Here is a 20,650-nt window from a genome sequence, read left to right as displayed (position 1 = left end):
ATTGTTTTCTATCCTATACAAATTGTATTTCTTCCCCAACCTCCTTTTGTCTCGTGTTAGTACAATCCAATTTATCAATAGTCATACCATTTGGCTTAGTTGTTTAAATGCTCCTGTTTAATTGTATTGTTATTGGTGGTTTAAAAAAAATTGTTCTCCCCCTATTTTTTAACTGTATCTCGCTTAGTAGTTGGATAAGCGACAATATCAAATTTTAATAACAACTTGAAAAAAACTTGAAACTTGTATTAAGGGGATGTTCATTTGGTCATCATGGTGATCTCAGACCAGATACCTTTGGCAAGTCACTTAACCCTCCATTGCCCCAGGTGCCACAGTTAATTTGTGAGCCTTCTGATACAGATAGGGAAAATATTTAGTAGTGCCTGATTACTCTTCAGTATATTACAAACTACTTTGGATGAATCTCTTCATGAAAAGACAGTTAATAAATCCAAATTAAAAAATAAATTCTTAGATGGATTTTTCAGCAAAAATATTACATAATTGGATAATAATTTTCTAATCTCCACTTCTGATACTGGAGAAAAAGTTTGCCAGTATCTATCTACTGGACATTCTGTTTGTAACGGATCATTATGTAATATAATGTGTTCAAATATTCCCTGAAAATTTTATGATACTAAACAAATCTGCCCTAATAGATTCTATTTTATTTCTGGGAAAAAAGTACTAGATATATTTCCTTAAGAATGATTAAGCCTTTGTCATCATATCATCTGGGGTTGTCAGAAAATTAGTTATATCAAATAACTTTAACAAATCAGGTTTGACATTCTCAATTTGTTTTGGATAATATCTACATTTTTCCTGTTTTAACTGGGACTCATATCTATTAATTATTTTTCTCCATTGCACTTTATTCTCAACGTTAAAACAGTTGTTCTGTTGAGTAATTCTAGACATTTCTTTAAAAGGTATCTGAATGTGGTTGGTCAGCACGGCGAGCTCCAAATCTTCAGAATCTTTATAGCATTTGCAGAAATATGCATCAGTGGCTAAAGCAAGACCAGAAAAACATTTGTATTGTGCACTGCCTTGTAAGTAGAAATTGTCTTGTGTATGTTGTAACTTGAAATTGAAAAAAAAAATCATGTGTGAATCAAAATAACACACCAGGAATATCTTGCTGTCTTAAGTTTAGCACTAGTAACAAAATACCACTCTATCGGACCATACTAGAGAGTTGCGCGGGGACAGAAATCCCACCCGTCCCCACCCGTCCCCGCCAAAGTCCCACCCGTCCCCACCCGTCCCCGTGAGGACTCCCACCCATCCCCACTTGTCCCCGCGAGGAATCCCTCCGTCCCCACCCGTCCCCGCGAGGAATCCACTCAGTCCCTGCCCGTCCCCGCGAGGAATCCCCTACGTCCCCGCCCGTCCCTATAAACTACAGAAATAGTTATTTCATTTAATTATGCTACTGAATTAAAGACTCTGGTAGAAACCCATTTAAAAATAAGCAAAAAGACTTTATTAATTTGGAAATATTAATTGGGAAGAATACATACTTTGTAAACGGGTTTCTACCAGAGCCTCTAATGTTTATAAATTTTTATCAACACAACTAATATACTACTTTATCCTTAAGCAAAAAAAAAAAAATAATAATAATTTTTTTCCTACCTTTATTGCCTGGTTTCTGCTTTCTTCATGTTCTCATTCAATTCCTTCCATCCACTGCCTCTCTTCTCTGTGTCTTCCATTTGCTCTGTTACTGTGCCTCTCCCTTTCTCCCCCCTCCCAAATTGGTCTGGCACCCATCTTTTTCCCTCCGCTCCCCCCATAGTCTGGCACCTCTGTCTTCTTCTCTGCCAGCGTCTTCTTCCCATTCCCTCTTCCCCATTTCCTTTCAGTGTCCTTCTCCCCCACCATCTTTCCCATGTCCTGTCAGGCAGCATCCTTCTCCCCTCTCTGCCTTCCCCATGTCCTTTCAGCGGCCTTCTCCCCCCTCTGTCTTCCCCATGTCCTTTCAGTGGCATTCTCCACCCCTTTGTCTTCCCCAGTGCTTTCAGGGTCCTTCCCCCCCCCCTTCCTCCCGTTTACCCCATGTCCTTTCAGCGTTCTTTTCCACCCCTTTGTCTTCCCCAGTACTTTCAGCGGCCTTCTCCCCCCTTAAGCGTCTTTTCTTCTCCACTCCACCTTTCCTCCCTCCCTGCCTCCACCTTTGTGGCGCTTTTGCACCCGACCGACAACAGAACAGGCCCGGTCGGACAAATCTCCCTGTCCTGTAGCCGCGAATCTAAATTACCTTCTTACAGCAGCTGGAGTAGTGAAGCTGCTGTAAGAGGTAATTTAGATTCGCGGCTACAGGGCAGGGAGATTTGTCGACCGGGCCTGTTGTCGGTCGATCGGGGGACCTGACCGGCTGTGCACATTCTCCGGGGCGGACCGCCCCCTCCCCCCTCTTTCGTACGCCATTGCCTTCTTCCTACCTGCCCTGCCGCACACAGCCGACCGGAAGTCTTCCTGATGTCAGCGCTGACGTCGGAGGAAGGGAGGGCTTTGCTTAAGCCCTCCCTCCGATGTCAGCGCTGACATCGGGAAGATTTCCGTTCGGATGTGTGCTGCGACAGGGCAGGTAAGGAGAAGGAGACTACCCTCGCGGCTCGACCAACCCCGCTGCGATCCAACCCCGCAGGAACCCCGCGACCCTCGGAGGCGTCCCCACGGGATCCCCGCGACCCTAGGGGGCGTCCCCACGGGATCCCCGTGACCCAAAGGGGGAACCCGCGGGATCCCCGCGGGTCCCGCGGGATTCCCGTCATCCCCGTTCCCGTGCAGCTCTCTAGACCATACACATCAGTGTTTTTCTCTTTTCTTTTTTCTCTTTCTTTTTTATATATATACAGGCATCCTATACGGCCTCAGAAATGGAGCCTACGCATAGCAACACAGTCATAAACTGGAAAAATCTGCGTAGTACAGATGCTCCTGCTCCAATCATTGGCCTTTAGATCTAAATTTTTTAAGGTATTCTTTTTTTCGTTGCTAATGTTTAGTAAACCCCACACCATTCAATGCTGAAAATATACTTCTAGATATAAGTGCTCTATATCAAATACTGTGTGCAGTGTCCTGATTTGAAAAACTTGACCAAAACTTATCTCATTAGTTGAGTATTTTTTCACTGTCGAAGTCTTAGCAGTAAAATTTCAAAACATGTCTGTTCGCCAACGCGGCCAGCGTTTCGCGGGAATAACGTACATCCGCTGCGTCAGGGCCACTGGAACATTCACACACACATCATTAGCTTAAAAGCCTTGACTGAGTACACTAATGATGTGTGTGTGAATGTTCCGGTGGCCCTGACGCAGCGGATGTACGTTATTCCCTCGAAACGCTGGCCGCGTTGGCGAACGGACATGTTTTGAAATTTTACTGCTAAGACTTCGACAGTGAAAAAATACTCAACTAATGAGATAAGTTTTGGTCAAGTTTTTCAAATCAGGACACTGCACACAGTATTTGATATAGAGCACTTATATCTAGAAGTATATTTTCAGCATTGAATGGTGTGGGGTTTACTAAACATTAGCAACGAAAAAAAGAATACCTTAAAAAATTTAGATCTAAAGGCCAATGATTGGAGCAGGAGCATCTGTACTACGCAGATTTTTCCAGTTTATGACTGTGTTGCTATGCGTAGGCTCCATTTCTGAGGCCGTATAGGATGCCTGTATATATATAAAAAAGAAAGATAAAAAAGAAAAGAGAAAAACACTGATGTGTATGGTCCGATAGAGTGGTATTTTGTTACTAGTGCTGTATTTTATATAATATACCACAGGGTTGTATTGTTTTAGGTTTAATATTTGTCTTAAGTTTAGGCCATGTACATTGTTGTTATATTGTGAAAAAGTTTATTCTGACATATTTTTACATATTTCCTCAAGAGGGAGTAGTATGAACATACAGAAGCAAAGCTTGAAATTAAAACCATATGTCAAGTAGTTCACAGCACCATTATAGAACAATTGGGCTGTCCCATATGAAGAATTTCTAAGCATTACAAGCTAAATAGAATTTTCCTTGTCATGTTCACCAGATGAGTCCAAGAAATTGTGGGTTTTGTATTCATCTGCCAGCAGATAAAGATAGGCACAGCACAATTATGTACTCTCTTAATAGAACCCTGTGTAGCTCAGGCAATTCTGTATTCCAGTGCAAAAGAGACATGAATCTTGACAAGTGGGTTTTTCCTCCTTCAACCGAGAGAATTGCTGAAGGCATCTTCTATATTTTTCAACTCCATCCCCTTGTGCCAATGGGCAGTGCCTCTGCTCCTCAGTTTTTCCTTCAGCAAGCAAGTTGATATGGTGTATCTTCATTTGCTCTGCATACAATTTTTTTTTTTTAAATCAGACTTTTGATGCTTTTCTTGTGCTACAGAGGTTCCAAGAGATCCTGAGACAGCTCTGCCTAGGAGAAGATAGAAATATAAATAGGAATAAGGAAAAATGCTTGAGTACCTGAATGTAAGCCACTTAGACCTATAAGTGGTATATAAATACTTAAATTAATAAATGATGACAGATAAAGGCCAAATGGCCCATTCACTCTGCACATCCGCAGTAACCATTATCTCTTCCTCTCTCTAAGAGATACCACGTGCCTATCCAAATGCTTCCTAGAATTCATACACAGTCTCTGTCTACCACATCTTCCGGGAAACTGTTCCACGCATCTACCACCCTTTCTGTAAAAAAAAATATTTCCTTAGGTTACTCCTGAGCCTATCACCTCTTACCTTCATCCTATGCCCTCTCATTTCAGAGCTTCCTTTCAAATGAAAGAGACTTGACTCCTGCATATTTGTACCATGTAGATATTAAAACTCTATCTCTATCATATCTCCCCTCTCCCGCCTTTCTTTCAAAGTATACATATTGTGATCTTTAAGTCTGTCCCTATATGCCTTATGACGAAGAGCACACACCATTTTAATAGCCTTCTTCTTGACAAACTCCATCCTTTTTATATCTTTTTGAAGGTGCAATCTCCAGAATTACACACAATATTCTTAATGAGACCTCAATACTTCCTTTTTCCTACTGGCCATAAGACTCCCTATGTACCCTAGCATCCTTCTATCCTTCGCCGTCACCTTTTCAACCTGTTTAGCCACCTTACGATCATCTCATTACAATCACACCGAAGTCCTGCTCAGTCACAAGTCAAAACTGCACGAGACAATTGCGCGTGGACAATGCTGGACAGACAATCGTGCGCAGGATGTTAATGCGCTGGATTAAAACACTTTTAAAGCGCTCTGAGGGTGTGTATGTGTGTGGGGGGAACCCCCCCTCTTTACTTAGAAGTGTTGGCGCTCCTGTTGGGGGTGGGTGGGGGAAACCTCCCATTACAGAGGAAACTGTTATTTTTCCCTAAAAAATAGGGAAAAAGCGCTGTTTCCTCTATAATGGGGGATTCCCCCCAACACCCCTCCAATGAGAACGCCAACAGTTCTAAGTAAAGTAAGGAGGGTTCCCCACCCATAGCACTTTAAAATACTGTTTTAGTCCAGCGTGCTGACGTCCTGCGCACAGTAGTCTGCCCGGCATTGTCTCGCGTGGTTTAGTCTATGAACTGTCCCGCTCTTCTGTCGTGCACATAAGTTCTTCACCCCCTAGACTGTACTGTTCCCTCGGGTTTTTGCAGCCCAAATGCATGACCTTGCATTTCTTAGCATTAAATTTTAGCTGCCAAATTTCAGACCATTCTTCAAGCTTCACTAGGTCTTTTGGTATCATTTGCAAAGAGGCAAATCTTAACCGACAGCCCTTCAGCAATATCACTTATAAAAATGTTAAAAAGAACAGCCCCAAGAACAGAACCTTGAGGCGCACCACTGATAACATCCCTTTCCTCAGAGCGATCTCCATTGACCACTATCTTCTGTTGTCTTCCACTCAATGAGTTCCTGACCCAGTGTATCACTTTGGGGCCCATCCTGAGGGCACTCAGTTTATTTATTAGACTCCTGTGTGGAACTCTGTCAAAGATTTTGCAAAAATGTAAATACACCACATCTAGTACACTCCCTCTATCCAATTCTTTGGTCACCCAGTCAAATAAATTGATTAGATTTGTCTGACAAGATCCACCTCTAGTGAATCCATGTTGCCTGTGGTCCTGTAATCCACTGGATTTTAGAAACTTCACCATTCTCTGTTTTAAAAGTGTTTCCATTAATTTACTTACCACAGAGGTGAGACTTACCGGCCTTTAATTCCCTACTTCCTTACTTCAATTTTTGTCCTCTAGTACCTCTCCCAACTCTAGAGAAGCATTGAAAAGGTCAGTCAGTGGAGCCACCATGACTTCCCTAAGTTCCTTCAGTATCCTTCACTTTGCCTACCTTTAATTTAGCTAGCTCCTCACGAACACAACCCTCTGAAAATCGATCAGGGTCTACAATTTCTCCATCCCTATTCGCATTTGTCTTCTTCAGTCCCATTCCCAGCACTTCATCCATAAGCACAGAACAGAAATATTTGTTAAGCAAGTCAGCCTTTTCTTTATCAGCTTCTACATATTTCTCCCGTTCACCTTTGAGTCTCACAGTGCCACTTTTACACTTCTTCCTTTCACTGATATATCTAAAACATGTCTTGTCTCCCCGTTTTACTGTTAACTATTTTTTCTTCCATTTGCATCTTTGCTTTCCTGAATACTTGACAAATCTCACTTAACTTTTTCAGGTAATTTTGCCTGTTTTCCTCTTTCTGCAATCTTTTTTAGTTTATGAAAGCTAACCTCTTATTCCTTACCTTCTCAGCTACTTTTAAGAACCATATCGGCTTTCTTTTCATCTTACTTGTACTTACTTGCCTCACAGACAGATGATCCGGATGTTATTTCTCCGCAGTGCCCACCAAAAAGCCACAATGATGCCAACTCTTACAACAGTCCTCTGAAGATTGGAGGTTGGCTCTCAAATTTTCTTGAGGCTTGGTAACACATAACATCCAACTGCTGGGTCCTGGACATTATCATGGATTCGCTGGCAGGCCATCTAGAGAAAGCGACCAGAATCAGAGCAATGCTATACAGATTCCCAGCAATAGAACCAGTTGCTCCAGAACACTCGGGCTCTGGCAGAAACTCCATATACTTTGTTGTGCCATAGAAAGGCTCAGAGGAATGGAGACCCATTTTGGACCTCAAGCATGTCAACATTGCACTGAGAGTTACTCTGTTTCAGATATACTGTAAACAGTTTGCTCAGTTATTGCAGCGGTGCAGCCAGGAGAATTTATAGTCACCTTAGATTTGACAGAAGCTTACCTTTACATTCCCATCTTCCCGGAACACAGGAAATTCTTAAGATTCCCTGTGCTGAAAGATCACTATCAATTCTCAGCACTTCCTTTTGGGCTAGCAACAGCATCCCAAACATTCACCAAGATTATGGTGGTGGTGGCTGCTCATCTCTGCAGAACGGGCTGGCAGTTGCACCATATTTGGACAATTGGCTCATTAGAGCTCCGTACCACCCAGAGGGAGAAAAATCATTTCAGATGTCATTGTGATACTGCAGTCTGGAATGGATTCTGAACTTCCATAAGAGCCACCAAGTACCAACACAGTCCCTGGACTATCTGGAAGTTTTATTCACACTGAATGGCCAAGTCTTTCTTCCGGAAACACACAGAGGTTTTGTGTCTTTACTGCCTCGATAGCCAAACAAGTTCTTACTGCATAGCATTACCTCAGCCACAATAGAGGTAGTGCCCTAGGCGAGGGCATACTTGCAACCTTTTCAGGACACATTGCTCAGATTGCCTCAGATGGACTCCCTGCAAGTTTCGCTTTCCTGGACAGCGACAGCTCAGCACAGAATTAGCTGGTGGCTTCGTCCATGATGGCAGATAAAGGCCAAATTTATCCCAGGCTTTCTTGAAATCAGACACAGTCTATGTTTCCACCAGCTCTTCCGGGAGACTGTTCCACGCATCTACCACCCTTTCTGTAAAAAAGTATTTCCTTAGATACTTCCACTATCAAGAAGCTGGAAAAAAGGGGGTGGTCTAGCGATTATCTTAAAAGAATCCTTTGTTTACAACAAGATAGATTCCAAAACTTCAGAAAACCTAGAAATACTAACTTGCAAGATCACAAATGTCTAATTAGAAGAGTCACTAATTGCGACATTATTTTATATCCTTCCCAAAAATTGGCCAAACACTAGAGAAGAATTCTTCGAATTCCTTACTGTAAATACCCTAAAAGGATCGTACAACCTACTACTGGGCACCATAAACATAAACCTAGAGCAAAAGGGAAAACCAGAAGTGACCAAAATTGGCACCTTCTTAACATCACTCGATTTCTCAATGCCAGATACAGAGGTAACACACGAGAAGGGGCATAAACTATATATAGTTACCTTTTCTCAAAAGGAAACCCCCGACCCAAAGATTCAATACAATACAGGGGCCTGGGAAAAATGCATTTGGTCAGACCACTATATTGGCAAAAGAAGTCATCCCAACCTAAATTCAAAAGCGAAAACACAAAAACAATAACCAGTCGTGGCATTATAAAACCCAACTGAATTCTGGTCTCATTATGAACTATGACCCTCAACCGAGGAAATACAGGATTTCCCAACAAGATGGAGAAAGTTCAGTAAGGAAGTATTAGACCAATTAGCACCATACCAAACATACAAAAAGAAAGAAAGAGTATTAAATGAGTGGTTCGATTCAGAACTATTAGCCTGCAAACAGGAACTAAGAAAATCGGAGAGAATCTGGAAAAAATCAAACAAAGAAAAAGACAAGACAAACTGGAAACAAAAAATGAAAATATACAAAACTCTGATCAAAGAAAAACACACAAAACACTACGCACAGAAAATAGGTACATCAAAAATAAATAGCAAAGAACTGTTCAAACTAGTAAAAACGATAACACACACAACTCGAATTCTGAAAAAGGCTGAGAGCACTCCATCTGCTCAAACCCTAGCCAATTTCTTTAAAAATAAAATCACCAACCTAAGAGCAACAATACCTACACCCAAAACCAACACAGATTTCTACTTTGGACCCCACAATCAGAAATCCAGAGCAGACATTCTCTGGGACCACTTCAAGTTTCCAAACTAGCATCAGTTCCTAACTTTATTCAATAAATACACCAAGTCAAACTGCCTACTGGACAAATGTCCCTCTAAAATCATGAAAGTTGCTCCACCAGACTTTAAAAAGGAACTATTCACTTGGCTTACAACTACACTTACTAACGGAATATTGAACGAAGACATGGGACACATACTGATCACACCTATCCCCAAAGATCAGAAAAACTCAATAGTCCTGACATCTCCTTATTCACTAAGCTACAGGAAGGACTGGTCAACTTGGAACTAGTGAACTACCTAGACAAATTTAACATCCTTAGTGAACATCAATTGGGATTCAGAAAAAGATACAGCACAGAAACAGTTATAGCTTCCATCCTAAATCACCTCTATGATCTTTTCAGCAAGGGCAAAAGTGCACTGATTTTGCAACTAGATCTTAGTAGTGCGTTCAATCTAGTAGACCACAAAATTATGCTACTATGCCTAGACGCAATAGGGCTCTCGGGAAAGATAAGGAAATGGTTCCAGGAATTCCTAACAAATAGATCATACCGAGAAGCCAGCGATGAGAATTACTCTAATCCATGGAAAAACCCATCGGGGGTTCCCCAAGGCTCCCCACTATCACCCACACTATTCAACATTTACATCTCATCCTTAGGCCATCTATTGCAAAAGTGAAGCTTAAACTATTATATATGTGCAGATGATATATCCATCTTAATCCCCTTAAATGACATAGCAAACAGAACAATAGATAACCTTTCTTGCATAATGACCGAAATCGAAAAATGGACAACCGACTTCAAACTGAAACTAAACACAGAAAAGACAAAAGTCTTCTTGGCAAGCCCCAAGGACAAAATCACCAGAACATCGTTAAACAGCCACAAATATCAAATCTCCAAAACCATAAAAATACTGGGTATCATACTGGACACACATCTAACCATGGCAGACCAAACGAACTTAGTGGTGAAGAAATGCTTTTTGTACTCTCTGGAAACTAAGGACCATTAAAAAATACTTTGACGCTATGTCCTTTAGACTACTGGTACAGTCTCTAATCCTATCAATGCTAGACTACTGCAACATTGTTTATCTAGGTATCCCAAAAAAACAGTACAAAAACTAAGAATAGTGCAGAACACGGCAGTTCGCTTGATCTTCAGATTGAGGAAAAATGACCACATTAGCCTTTACTACAAAAAGTTGCATTGGTTGCCAATGGTGGCACGAATACCGTATTTTCTCGCATATAACACGCGCGTTATACGTGGTTTTTACGTACCGCGCATACCCTTGCATGTTATACGCGTGAGCGCGTTGTACAAAATTTTTTTTACATAGTTCCCTCCCCCCGATGTCCGATTCACCCCCCCGCAGGACCGCTCGCACCCCCACCCCGAAGGACCGCTCGCACCCGCACCCCCACCCCGAAGGACCACTCGCACGCACTCCCACCCGCACCCCCACCCTGAAGGACCGCTCGCATCCCCACAGCCTCCCGACCCCCCCCATCATGTAGAAGCTCCTACCGGTGTCCTGCTGCTTCCTCTTGGCAGTCCTGACACCCGACACGATCGGGGCAAGAGGGAGCTCAAGCCCTCTTGCCCCAGCCAACCGCAGCACCCCCGACACGATCGGGGCAAGAGGGAGCTCAAGCCCTCTTGCCCCCCCTGACTCCCCGACACGATCGGGGCAAAAGGGAGCCCAAGCCCTCTTGCCCCGCCGACTCCCCAACTCCCCGACAATATCGGGCCAGGGCCAAGAGGGCTTGAGCTCCCTCTTGCCCCGATCTTGTCGGGGAGTCGGGACCGCCAAGAGGAAGCAGCAGGACACCGGTAGGAGCTTCTACATAATGGGGGGGGTCGGGAGGCTGTGGGGGTGCGAGCGGTCCTTCAGGGTGGGGGTGCAGGTGGGAGTGTGTGCGAGCGGTCCTTCGGGGTGGGGGTGCGGGTGCGTGCGAGCGGTCCTTCAGGGTGGGGGTGCGAGTGGTCCTGCGGGGGGGGGGGGGTGAATCGGACGTCGGGGCAGGACTTCAAGGGGGAGAGGAGAGTCGGTGCGGGCGAAAGGAGAGTCGGGGTGGCCAGAGGAGAGTTGAGTCGGGCGGCGACGGGAGAGTCGGGCAGCATGCGCGGTATACGGGTGTGCGCGGTATATAAAAATTTCTGTACATAAATTTGTGTTTTTCGTGCGCTATACCCGTGTGCGCGTTTTACACGGGTGCGCGTTATCTACGTGAAAATATGGTACTGTTAAATTTGCCTGTATTTGTTTCAAGCAGGTCTGGGGACTAGTGCCTTCCTACCTTCTACCACACTTCATATTACACAACCCCACATGACTAACCAGAAACCGAAACATCTTTACATACCCAAAGATCACAGGCTGCAATTACAAATCCTTTCTGGACAGGACCTTCAAGTTCCAAGCAAGCAGACAGCAGTCCTGGTTGGGAAACTACATCAATAGAGCCAGGCTGACCTATGGCGCATTCCGAAAATCAATTAAAACCTTTCTGTTTGACAAATTCATCTCCTAAACAGAAGCCTCTCCACTGACAATGATATATTTTCCCTCTACCAACCTCGAAGTAATTTGCTGTCCTTACCTATTTCTTATGTAACCCTCACTTCTGGCATCCTGTAACTCACTGGATTGTCCAGCCTTCTTCGAATGTGAACTGCCTAGAAGTCTTTCGACTATGATGGTATAGAAGAATAAAGTTATTATTATTACTCCTGAGCCTATTACCTCATAACTTCATCCTATTCCCTCTCAATCCAGAGCTTCCTTTCAAATGAAAGAGACTCAACTCATGCACATTTACATCACGTAGGTATTTAAACATCTCTATCGTATCTCTCCTCTCCTACCTTTCCTCCAAAGTATACAGATTGAGATCTTTAAGTCTGCCTCATACGCCTTATGATGAAGATCACACACATTTTAGTAGCCTTCCTGTAGATCGACTCCATCCTTTTTTATATATTTTTGAAGGTGCGGCCTCCAGAATGGTACACAATATTCTAAATGAGGTCTCACCAGAGTCTTATATAGGGGCATCAATACATCCTTTTTTCTATTGGCCATACATCTCCCTTTGCATCTAGCATCCTTCTAGCTTTCAACGTCACCTTTTCAATCTGTTTGGCCACCTTAAGATCATCACATCCAACACACCCAAGTCCCGCTCTTCTGCTGTGCACTTAAGTTCTTCTCCCCATAAACTTTACTATTCTTTTGAGTTTTTGCAGACCAAATGCATGACCTGCATCACAGCCCACAAAGTCTGAGCTATGGCAGCTTCATTTGCTTTCCTATTCTCAACTCCTATTGATGAAATCTGTACAGCTTGCTACTTGGTCCTCAGTTCATACATTGACGTCTCACTTCTGTCTGGAATTAATTCTAGACGGGAGGTCACTTCAACCAAGCAGTCTTGTAAAATGTATTTTCTTAATGGCCAGCACTTCCTCCTTTCTATTCTAGTAAGCTAGTAGGGAGTCCCATATGTGAAACTATGCTGCCTGCTTGTCCTGGGATAAAGCACAGTTACTTACTGTAACAGGTGTTATCCAGGGACAGTAGCAGATATTCTCACAACTCATCCACCTCCCCTGGTTGGCTTCTTAGCTAGCTTACTGAACTGAGGAGCCACAAGCCTACATTGGGCAATAAGGCATTCATGCGTGCGCGGTGCAGGAGGTTCGCAAACTGAAGTTCTTAAAGTGGCGATGCACTTTTAAAGCTGTCTGTACTGGGGCTCCCACATGTGAGAATATCTGCCTGCTGTCCCTGGATAACACCTGTTATGGTAAATAAACTGCTTTCCCTCCCATTCTGAGGTCTGCAAGTTTCTGGACTTATCTGGTGAACATGACAAGGAAGGAAAAAATAGATCTTATCTGAAGATTATTTTCTTTCTTTTAGTCACATCAGTCGAGTCCAACTACCTATCCTTATGTGTTTCTCCATATATTTAATGCAGTTATTAATCTGCTAATTTCATATTTCTCTTGTTGAGCAAATTTTTTCACATTATTTTAGAATTAGCTCAGCAAACTGTTTTCTGCTGCTTTATCATCTAATACTGAATTGTCTGAGCTGCACAGGGTTCTAGGCACAAAACAATTCTGTATTTTTCCCTACCTGCTGGTTGATTGACGCAAAGCTCACAAGTCAGTGGATTCATCTGGTGCAATTAAAAGAAAATTACCAAATTTTTCGCTCCATAAGATGCACTTTTCCCACCCAAAAAAGTGGGTGGAAAAAAAGGTGCGTCCTATAGAGTGAATAGCCAAACCATCACCCCCCGGTCACCTTATTTTAATTTTGGTGCCCTCCCTCGCTGGATGCGGCTGCCTCTCCAGCGGCAGAGTGGTGCGCAAGGCTGCCTGCCTGCCTGGTCAGCTGAGGCGACTGCCTCCTCTTCCCTTCTGTAGCTGCAGAGTGGCACACAAGGCTAACTGTCTAGTCCTGCGCCACTTCTGTTCTCGCGGGAAGTGGCACGGGACCAGGCAGGCGGCCTTTTGTGCCACGTTTCCGCTACAGAAGAGAAGAGGAGGCAGCCGCGTCAGGTGATCAGGCAGGTAGCCTTTCGTGCCACTATGTCGCTGGAGAGGCAGCTGGAGACAGCGAGTCCTGCTTCCCACACACTCCTCGTGGGCTGGGCGCGAGCAGCAGCCATCAGATCCGGAAGGCGATGGGAGTCCCAGCATGGCGGTGCAGCCCTGAAGAGAGCGAGCGGTTGCGGCAATAATAGCAGCGGCAGCTGGTTCCGGCCTCCTGCTCTCCTCCCTCCTTTCCCCCATGGCAGCGCTGGGCGGCACAACCGGGCCTCAATTGCCTCCACCGCCGTTCCTCTGACTCCCTTCGTGTTTGGGCGGGACATGGAGGAAGTAAAAGCACGGGGAGAGATTGGAGGGGGTCCGGGGGGGGTGGCTGCCTTATTTGCCTGTCTGTCTCGGGGTGCGGATGAGAGGAGTACAGGAGGAAGGAAATGACAATCCAGCATAAGAACCAGGGCAATCAGGGGAGGGAAAGAGACAGAGCAAAGAATTGCTGAAGGAGGAGGGAACATAGGGACAGGGACAAGGAATAATGCTGGAAAGGGGAGGAATAAAGATATAGAGATGTGATACTTAATGGAAAGGGAGGAAATGGATAGTGAAGAAGAGAAAGCACAGTTATTTACCGTAACAGGTGTTATCCAGGGACAGCAGGCAGATATTCTCACATGTAGGTGACATCATCTACGGAGCCCCGACACGGACAGCTTTTCAAGCAAACTTGATTGAAGATTCAAGTTTACTGTGCTGCACCACGCATGTGTACCTTCCTGCTCCACTAGAGGGCGCATCCCCTCCTCGTGGTCTCCAGTTCAGATAACCAGCCAAGAAGCCAACCTCGGGGAGGTGAGAGGGTTGCGAGAATATCTGCCTTCTGTCCCTGGATAACACCTGTTACGGTAAGTAACTGTGCTTTATCCCAGGACAAGCAGGCAGCATATTCTCACATGTGGGTGACCTCCAAAAAAGGGACGGAGGGAAGTTGGCAATTCAAGAAAACAGATTACGCAAAACCGACTGGCCAAACCGGCCGTCGCTCCTGGACAAAGTATCCAGGCAGTAGTGTGAGGTGAAAGTATGAACCGAAGACCAAGTGGCAGCCTTGCAGATCTCCTCGATAGGCGTGGACCTGAGGAAAGAGACAGAAGCCGCCATCGCTCGGTCCTTATGACCTGTAACCCGACCATGCAGCACGAGACCAGCCTGAGCATAGCAGAAGGAAATACAAGCCGCCAACCAGTTGGACAAGGTACGCTTGGAAACAGGACATCCCAACCGATTAGGATCAAAGGACAAAAACAATTGAGGAACCTTCCGATGAGACTGAGTGCGTTGAAGATAAAAAGCCAACGCCCTCTTACAGTCAAGAGTGTGAAGCGCCACTTCTCCAGGATGAGAATGGGGCTTGGGAAAAAAGACCGGAAGAACAATGGACTGATTGAGATGGAAATCAGACACCACCTTAGGCAAAAACTTGGATGAGTGCGGAGAACCACCTTGTCATGATGGAATACAGTAAAAGGCAGTTCCGCCACCAGAGCCTGAAGCTCACTAACCCTGCGAGCAGAAGTGAGTTCAATTAGGAAGATCACCTTCCAAGTGAGGAATTTCAGATGAGATTTATCTAGAGGCTCAAACGGAGGTTTCATAAGTTGAGCAAGAACCACATTGAGATCCCAAACCACAGGGGGAGGCTTGAGAGGAGGATGGACATTCAAGAGCCCCCTCATGAAGCGAGAAACCAAAGGGTGGATAGAAAGACTTCCCATCAAGCTGCTGATGGAAGGCAGCAATCGCACTAATAGAACCCGAATAGAATTTGTCTTAAGGCCGGACTGAGACAAATGAAGCAAATACTCCAGAACCGAGGACACAGGAGCTGACAAGGGTTCCAGATGATGCAAAGAACACCACGAAGAGAATCTAGTCCACTTCTGGGAATAGCAGAGCCTAGTCGAAATCTTTCGAGAGGCCTCCAAAACCTCCCTGACCGACAGGGAGAACTGAAGAGAAGTCACGTGGAAAGGAACCAAGCCGTCAGATGTAGAGACTGCAGATTGGGATGTAACAGCGAACCCCGACTCTGAGACAGCAGAGAGGGAAAAACAGGCAGAAGAAGAGGCTCCCTGACATTGAGTTGAAGAAGCAGGGAGAACCATGGCTGCCGAGGCCACCGAGGAGCAACCAGGATCAGAGTGGCATGCGTAGTTTTGAGATGCACTAGCATCCGCAAGATCAGAGGAAAAGGCGGAAACGCGTAAAGGAACTTCCCCTCCCAAGTGAGGAGGAAGTCCCAAAGACAAAGAGCCTCTCGGCACAGAGACCGTGCCCCCCTGTTTGTTGACGTAATACATCGCCACCTGATTGCCGTACGGACCAGGACCACTCGGTCCTGAAGCAGATGGCGGAAAGCCACAGCGGCCAAATAAATGGCCCGAAGCTCCAACAGGTTGATGTGACATCGATGGTCTTCCGTCGACCACAGACCCTGGGTCCGCAGACCGTCGAGATGCGCCCCCCAAGCATACTCTGAAGAGGCTGTGGTGAGGACCTTGTGGTGCGGAGGGGCAAGAAAGAGCAAACCCCTGGAAAGATTGGAAGAGTTGGTCCACCAGTGGAGCGAGCGTCTCAAAATCACCGCAACGAGACTGGAAGCCGGGTCCCGGTCCTGACGCCACTGAGAGGCCAACGTCCACTGAGGGATTCGAAGGTGTAACCGGGCAAACGGTGTGACATGGACGGTGGAGGCCATGTGGCCCAAGAGGATCATCATGCGCCTCGCCGAAACTGAGGTCAGCAGAGAAACCTGCTCGCTCATACGGACAAGCGCTGCCAGCCGAGGAGGAGGGAGAAACGAACGAAGACGAACTGTGTCCAGCACGGCCCCGATGAATTGTAGGGATTGCGAGGGGCACAACTGGGACTTTGGGAAGTTTATCTCAAACCCCAGGCTCTGAAGAAATGTAATAGTCTGTTGGGTCGCTGAGATAACCCCCTCCCTCGACGGGGCTTTGATCAACCAGTCGTCCAGGTAGGGGAACACATGAAGGCCCCGGGACCGTAGGGCCGCCGCCACAAAAAGACACTTCGTGAAAACCCTTGAGGACGAAGCCAGTCCAAATGGAAGGACCCTGTACTGGAGATGCAGGTCCCACACCTGAAACTGAAGGAACCGGCGACAAGCAGGATGCACCAGAACATGTGTGTAGGCCCCTTTCAGATCGAGGGAGCAGAGCCAATCCCCCTCGTCCAGCAAGGGATAAAGAACCGGAAGGGAGAGCATCCGGAACTTCTCCCGAACTAGGAACTTGTTGAGGCGTCGCAAGTCCAAGATCGGATGCAGGTCCCCGGTCTTCTTCGGAACTAAGAAGTAGCGGGAGTAAAACCCCCGTCCCTGTTGACAAGGGGGAACCTCTTCCATCGCCCGCAGGTGAAGAAGAGCCCGAGCCTCCAAGAGAAGCAGGGGCAACTGCGCCCGATTGGAAGGACACGCGCTTGGCGGACTGTCGGGAGGCAAATCCCGGGAATTCAGGGAATATCTGGAGGCAATCACGCCTAGGACCCATGCATCCGAAGTGATGCGCTCCTAACAAGGGTAAAAGGCTCTGAGACGCCCCCTGATGGGAAGGGGGTCCAATACCAGCGCAGAGGGGGCCCACCCCCATCCGCTCAGACCGTCAAAAAGACGGGGAAGGCTTAGCCGCGGCCGGTGGCTGAGACTTCGGCAAAGCCCAGGAATGCGCCTATTGACACCTCGGTGGCAGGCGCGAGAATGCCGGGGTCGTCTTCTGGGGATACCGCCAGGGAGGGGCCCGATAGGGCCTCGAAGGAGTCAGCTTCACTTTGGGCCTCACCAGGGAAGCAAAAGATCTCTCATGCTCCGTAAGGCGCTTAGTAGCCGCCTTGATGGAATCATCGAACAGCTCGTTCCCAACACAGGGCATGTTGGCCAGGCGATCCTGGAGATTAGGATCCATGTCAACCAGCCGGAGCCACGCCAGCCGGCGCATGGCTACCGCAAAGGCGGAGACCCAACATGAGAGCTCAAATGCGTCAAACGCTGCGTGAAACAGGTGCAGACGCAGCTGGGACAGAGCTTCGACCAGCTGCCCAAACGCAGCCTGGCAGGAGGCCGGCAAGTCGGCCTGGAAGGCAGACAGAGAGCGAACCAGATACTTTAGGTAGGATGTAAAAGTGAACGAATAGTTCAGCACCCGATTTGCCATCATAGAATTTTGGTAGTCTCCTTCCAAATTTATCCAAAGTCCGCCCCTCCCTCCCCGGCGGAACAGCCACCGAAACGCGGGACGGGTGAGACTTCTTAAGCGAGGACTCAACTGCGCTCGCTCGAACCCCGGGCAAGGAACCATCCTATACTTGGAATCCATTTTTGAGGGAACCGCAGTGACGCATAAGGGGTCTCTAAGTTGCAGATAAAGGCTTGCTGGAGCACCGGAAGCCTAAGAGACTCACGAGGCGGAGACAGCATGTCCAACTCCTCCAGGTATTCTTTCGTGTATCTGTAATCCACCTGGAGGTCAAGGTGGAGAGCCCGCCCCTTGTCTTGCACAAACCTCGTGAAAGAGGACGGACGAGCGGCTCCCCGGGGGGGGGGTGGCTGAACGGGACCTTCCCACAACTGAAAATGAAGGGGAAGCCTCCCGAGAATAACGAGGTTCCCTCGCCACACCCCTACGCTCCAAACCCCAGGATACCGCACTCAAAGAGCGTGCCGTGGTCGAGGATCGATGGCGCCTCGAGGAACCCTGCGGGGACGACCCCAGGGTCCGAGGCACCGAAACCCTACGACGGCTCGGGGACCGGCCCTTGTCCGGAGCCCCGGACCGAGGAGGAGTCGGCAATAACCTGGGATTGGAGAGAGACAACTCCGACACCTGTAGAGGCCCTGCGGTGCGTGCCGTCGGAGAACAGCCTCGTCTCGGAGGAGAATCCCGGGCGCACTTAGCCGGCTGCCAGAACTAGGCCGAAGCAGGCTTCAACAGGCGCTGCACCTACCGGCGCCCCGAGGGCGAGGAACGCCTCGAGGCCCGGGGTGAGGAATCAGACGAGGAAGAGAGATGCCTGGAACGGCGCACCTTACCCCGAGGCGCCTCGACGCGAGGCTCAGGCTGGTCCGGCTCAAGCGAGGTCAAGGCCGGGTGCAGATAGGCCAAGGCGGAGGAAAGCTCCGAGGAAATCATTGCCCGGAGCATGTCCTGAAAAAAGGGCACCGACAGCATCGAGGGCATGTTGGACGCCGCAGTGCACTCCACCGAGGGTGACCTCGATACTGAGTATTCCCGCGTGGTGGAGGCACGCCCCGAAGGCTTGGAGGGCTTAGCCGGGGCCATGGGCAAGGCACTCCCACCATGCCCGGCTGGGGTCCCCGAGGATGGCTTCTTCGCTGGTGTTGAACCTGAGGAAGGAAGAGGGGACTTACCCGAGCCGAGGGCTTCAAGGTCGAGGTCTTCGAGGCCAAGGGCAGCCGAGGCGGGGCCGAGGTCATCGAGGTCAAGGTCGACGTCGAGGCCAAGACCGAGGGCTGCTCCACTGCAAACAGGTCCGCCATACGGGCCCGACGGCGGCGCAGAACACGATGTTGAAAAGTAGCGCACCGGGGGCAGGAATCAGTGGGATGATCAGCCCCCAGGCACAAAATGCACCACGGATGGGGATTGGTGATCAACAGCAGCCGATCACACCTGGTGCACTTTTTAAACCCAGACAAGGGCCGTGACATAAAGGGAAGAAAAGGCCGCGGCCAACGAGGCCACGCAGCCACGACAACCCGGGGAGCTGAAAAACGTGCGAAACTTTGCAGCAAAAGCAGGAACAAGATGAAATACACGCGCACAGCGACTCACTGCAAAAAACAATAAAGCTGCGGTGCTAGAAGGCACTTTCGGGCGGAGAGACCAAAAACAGGACTTTCTGGCTCCGCGGAAACGAAAGAACTGGAGACCACGAGGAGGGGATGCGCCCTCTAGTGGAGCAGGAAGGCACACATGCGTGGTGCAGCACAGCAAACTTGAATCTTCAATGAAGTTTGCTTGAAAAGCTGTCCGCGTCGGGGCTCCATAGATGACGTCACCCACATGTGAGAATATGCTGCCTGCTTGTCCTGGGATAAGAAAGATTATGCACTTTGGGAGGTCCTGCCTGCCTGCTTGCTTGCTTGCCTCAGGGGGGAGGGCCCTGCCTGTCACTAGGCCTGCCTACCCTGTGCCCTGTCCCTGCCTACCACTAGACCACCAGAAGGGGGATAGGTTACAGAGCCTGGCAGGGAGAATTTGGTTCAGAATGTTTTTTTTTTCTTGTTTTCCTCTTCTAAATGTAGGGTGCATCTTATGGTCAGGTGCGTCTTATGGAGTGAAAAATACGGTAGTAAGTAAGAGCTGTTTTTTCTTTTGCTATGAACTAAGGATCGCGGTATGAGTTTAAAATGGTCTAATCTTGATGGTATTTTTATTAGATAAAATACAGCAAATATAAATGTTTTTTTTCTATTTTCCTCAAAATAAACTAACTCTGAAAATACCATATTTACTCAAATATAAACCTTTCCAAATATAAATCAAGAACATTTTTACCCTTTTTTTTTGTAGATCTAGTGGTGTGTTGGGGAGGAAACAATCCTTTCTCGCTTCTGCTTATGCTGTTTCTGTGGTAAAAATGGCTTCTGCGAATTGCAGCGGCAGTCTCATTCGTGAATGCACTGCTGTTACATCATTGGGTTGCTTTTAAAGGAGCTCTTTATGCATTCTTTTATATTTGAATGAAATTATTTTGATCTGGACTCCTGATGAAGGCTTGTTAGCTGAAACACAGTTTGTGTTGAGACCTAGGGCAGTACCTGTGGATCTGGGAGAGGGGATGGAGGAGCTAAAAGGAGTCGTGCCTGTTTGAAGGGAGGGAGGCAGTGAGAATTCTGTCAGTTTGGGCTAGTGTCTCTTTTTGGGCT

The 20,650-nt window shown here is 47.2% G+C and overlaps 1 protein-coding gene across 5 annotated transcripts in view; it reads left to right on the top strand.

Annotated features, from left to right (window-relative positions):
• GAK (cyclin G associated kinase) overlaps positions 1-20,650 on the top strand; it is a 652,499-nt gene that overhangs the window by 333,908 nt on the left and 297,941 nt on the right. For all 5 annotated transcript variants that reach the window (XM_033916764.1, XM_033916747.1, XM_033916757.1 and 2 more), the window contains one exon: positions 939-1,061. In XM_033916764.1, coding sequence (XP_033772655.1) covers positions 939-1,061 — 123 coding nt within the window. The remainder of the gene's footprint in view (positions 1-938; positions 1,062-20,650) is intronic.

The sequence above is a fragment of the Geotrypetes seraphini genome, chromosome 1, assembly GCF_902459505.1.
Source record: "Geotrypetes seraphini chromosome 1, aGeoSer1.1, whole genome shotgun sequence".
NCBI classification, from domain to species: Eukaryota; Metazoa; Chordata; class Amphibia; order Gymnophiona; family Dermophiidae; genus Geotrypetes; species Geotrypetes seraphini.
The sequence above is the reverse complement of the archived record's forward strand: the minus strand, read 5'-3'. Positions and strand labels throughout refer to the sequence as shown.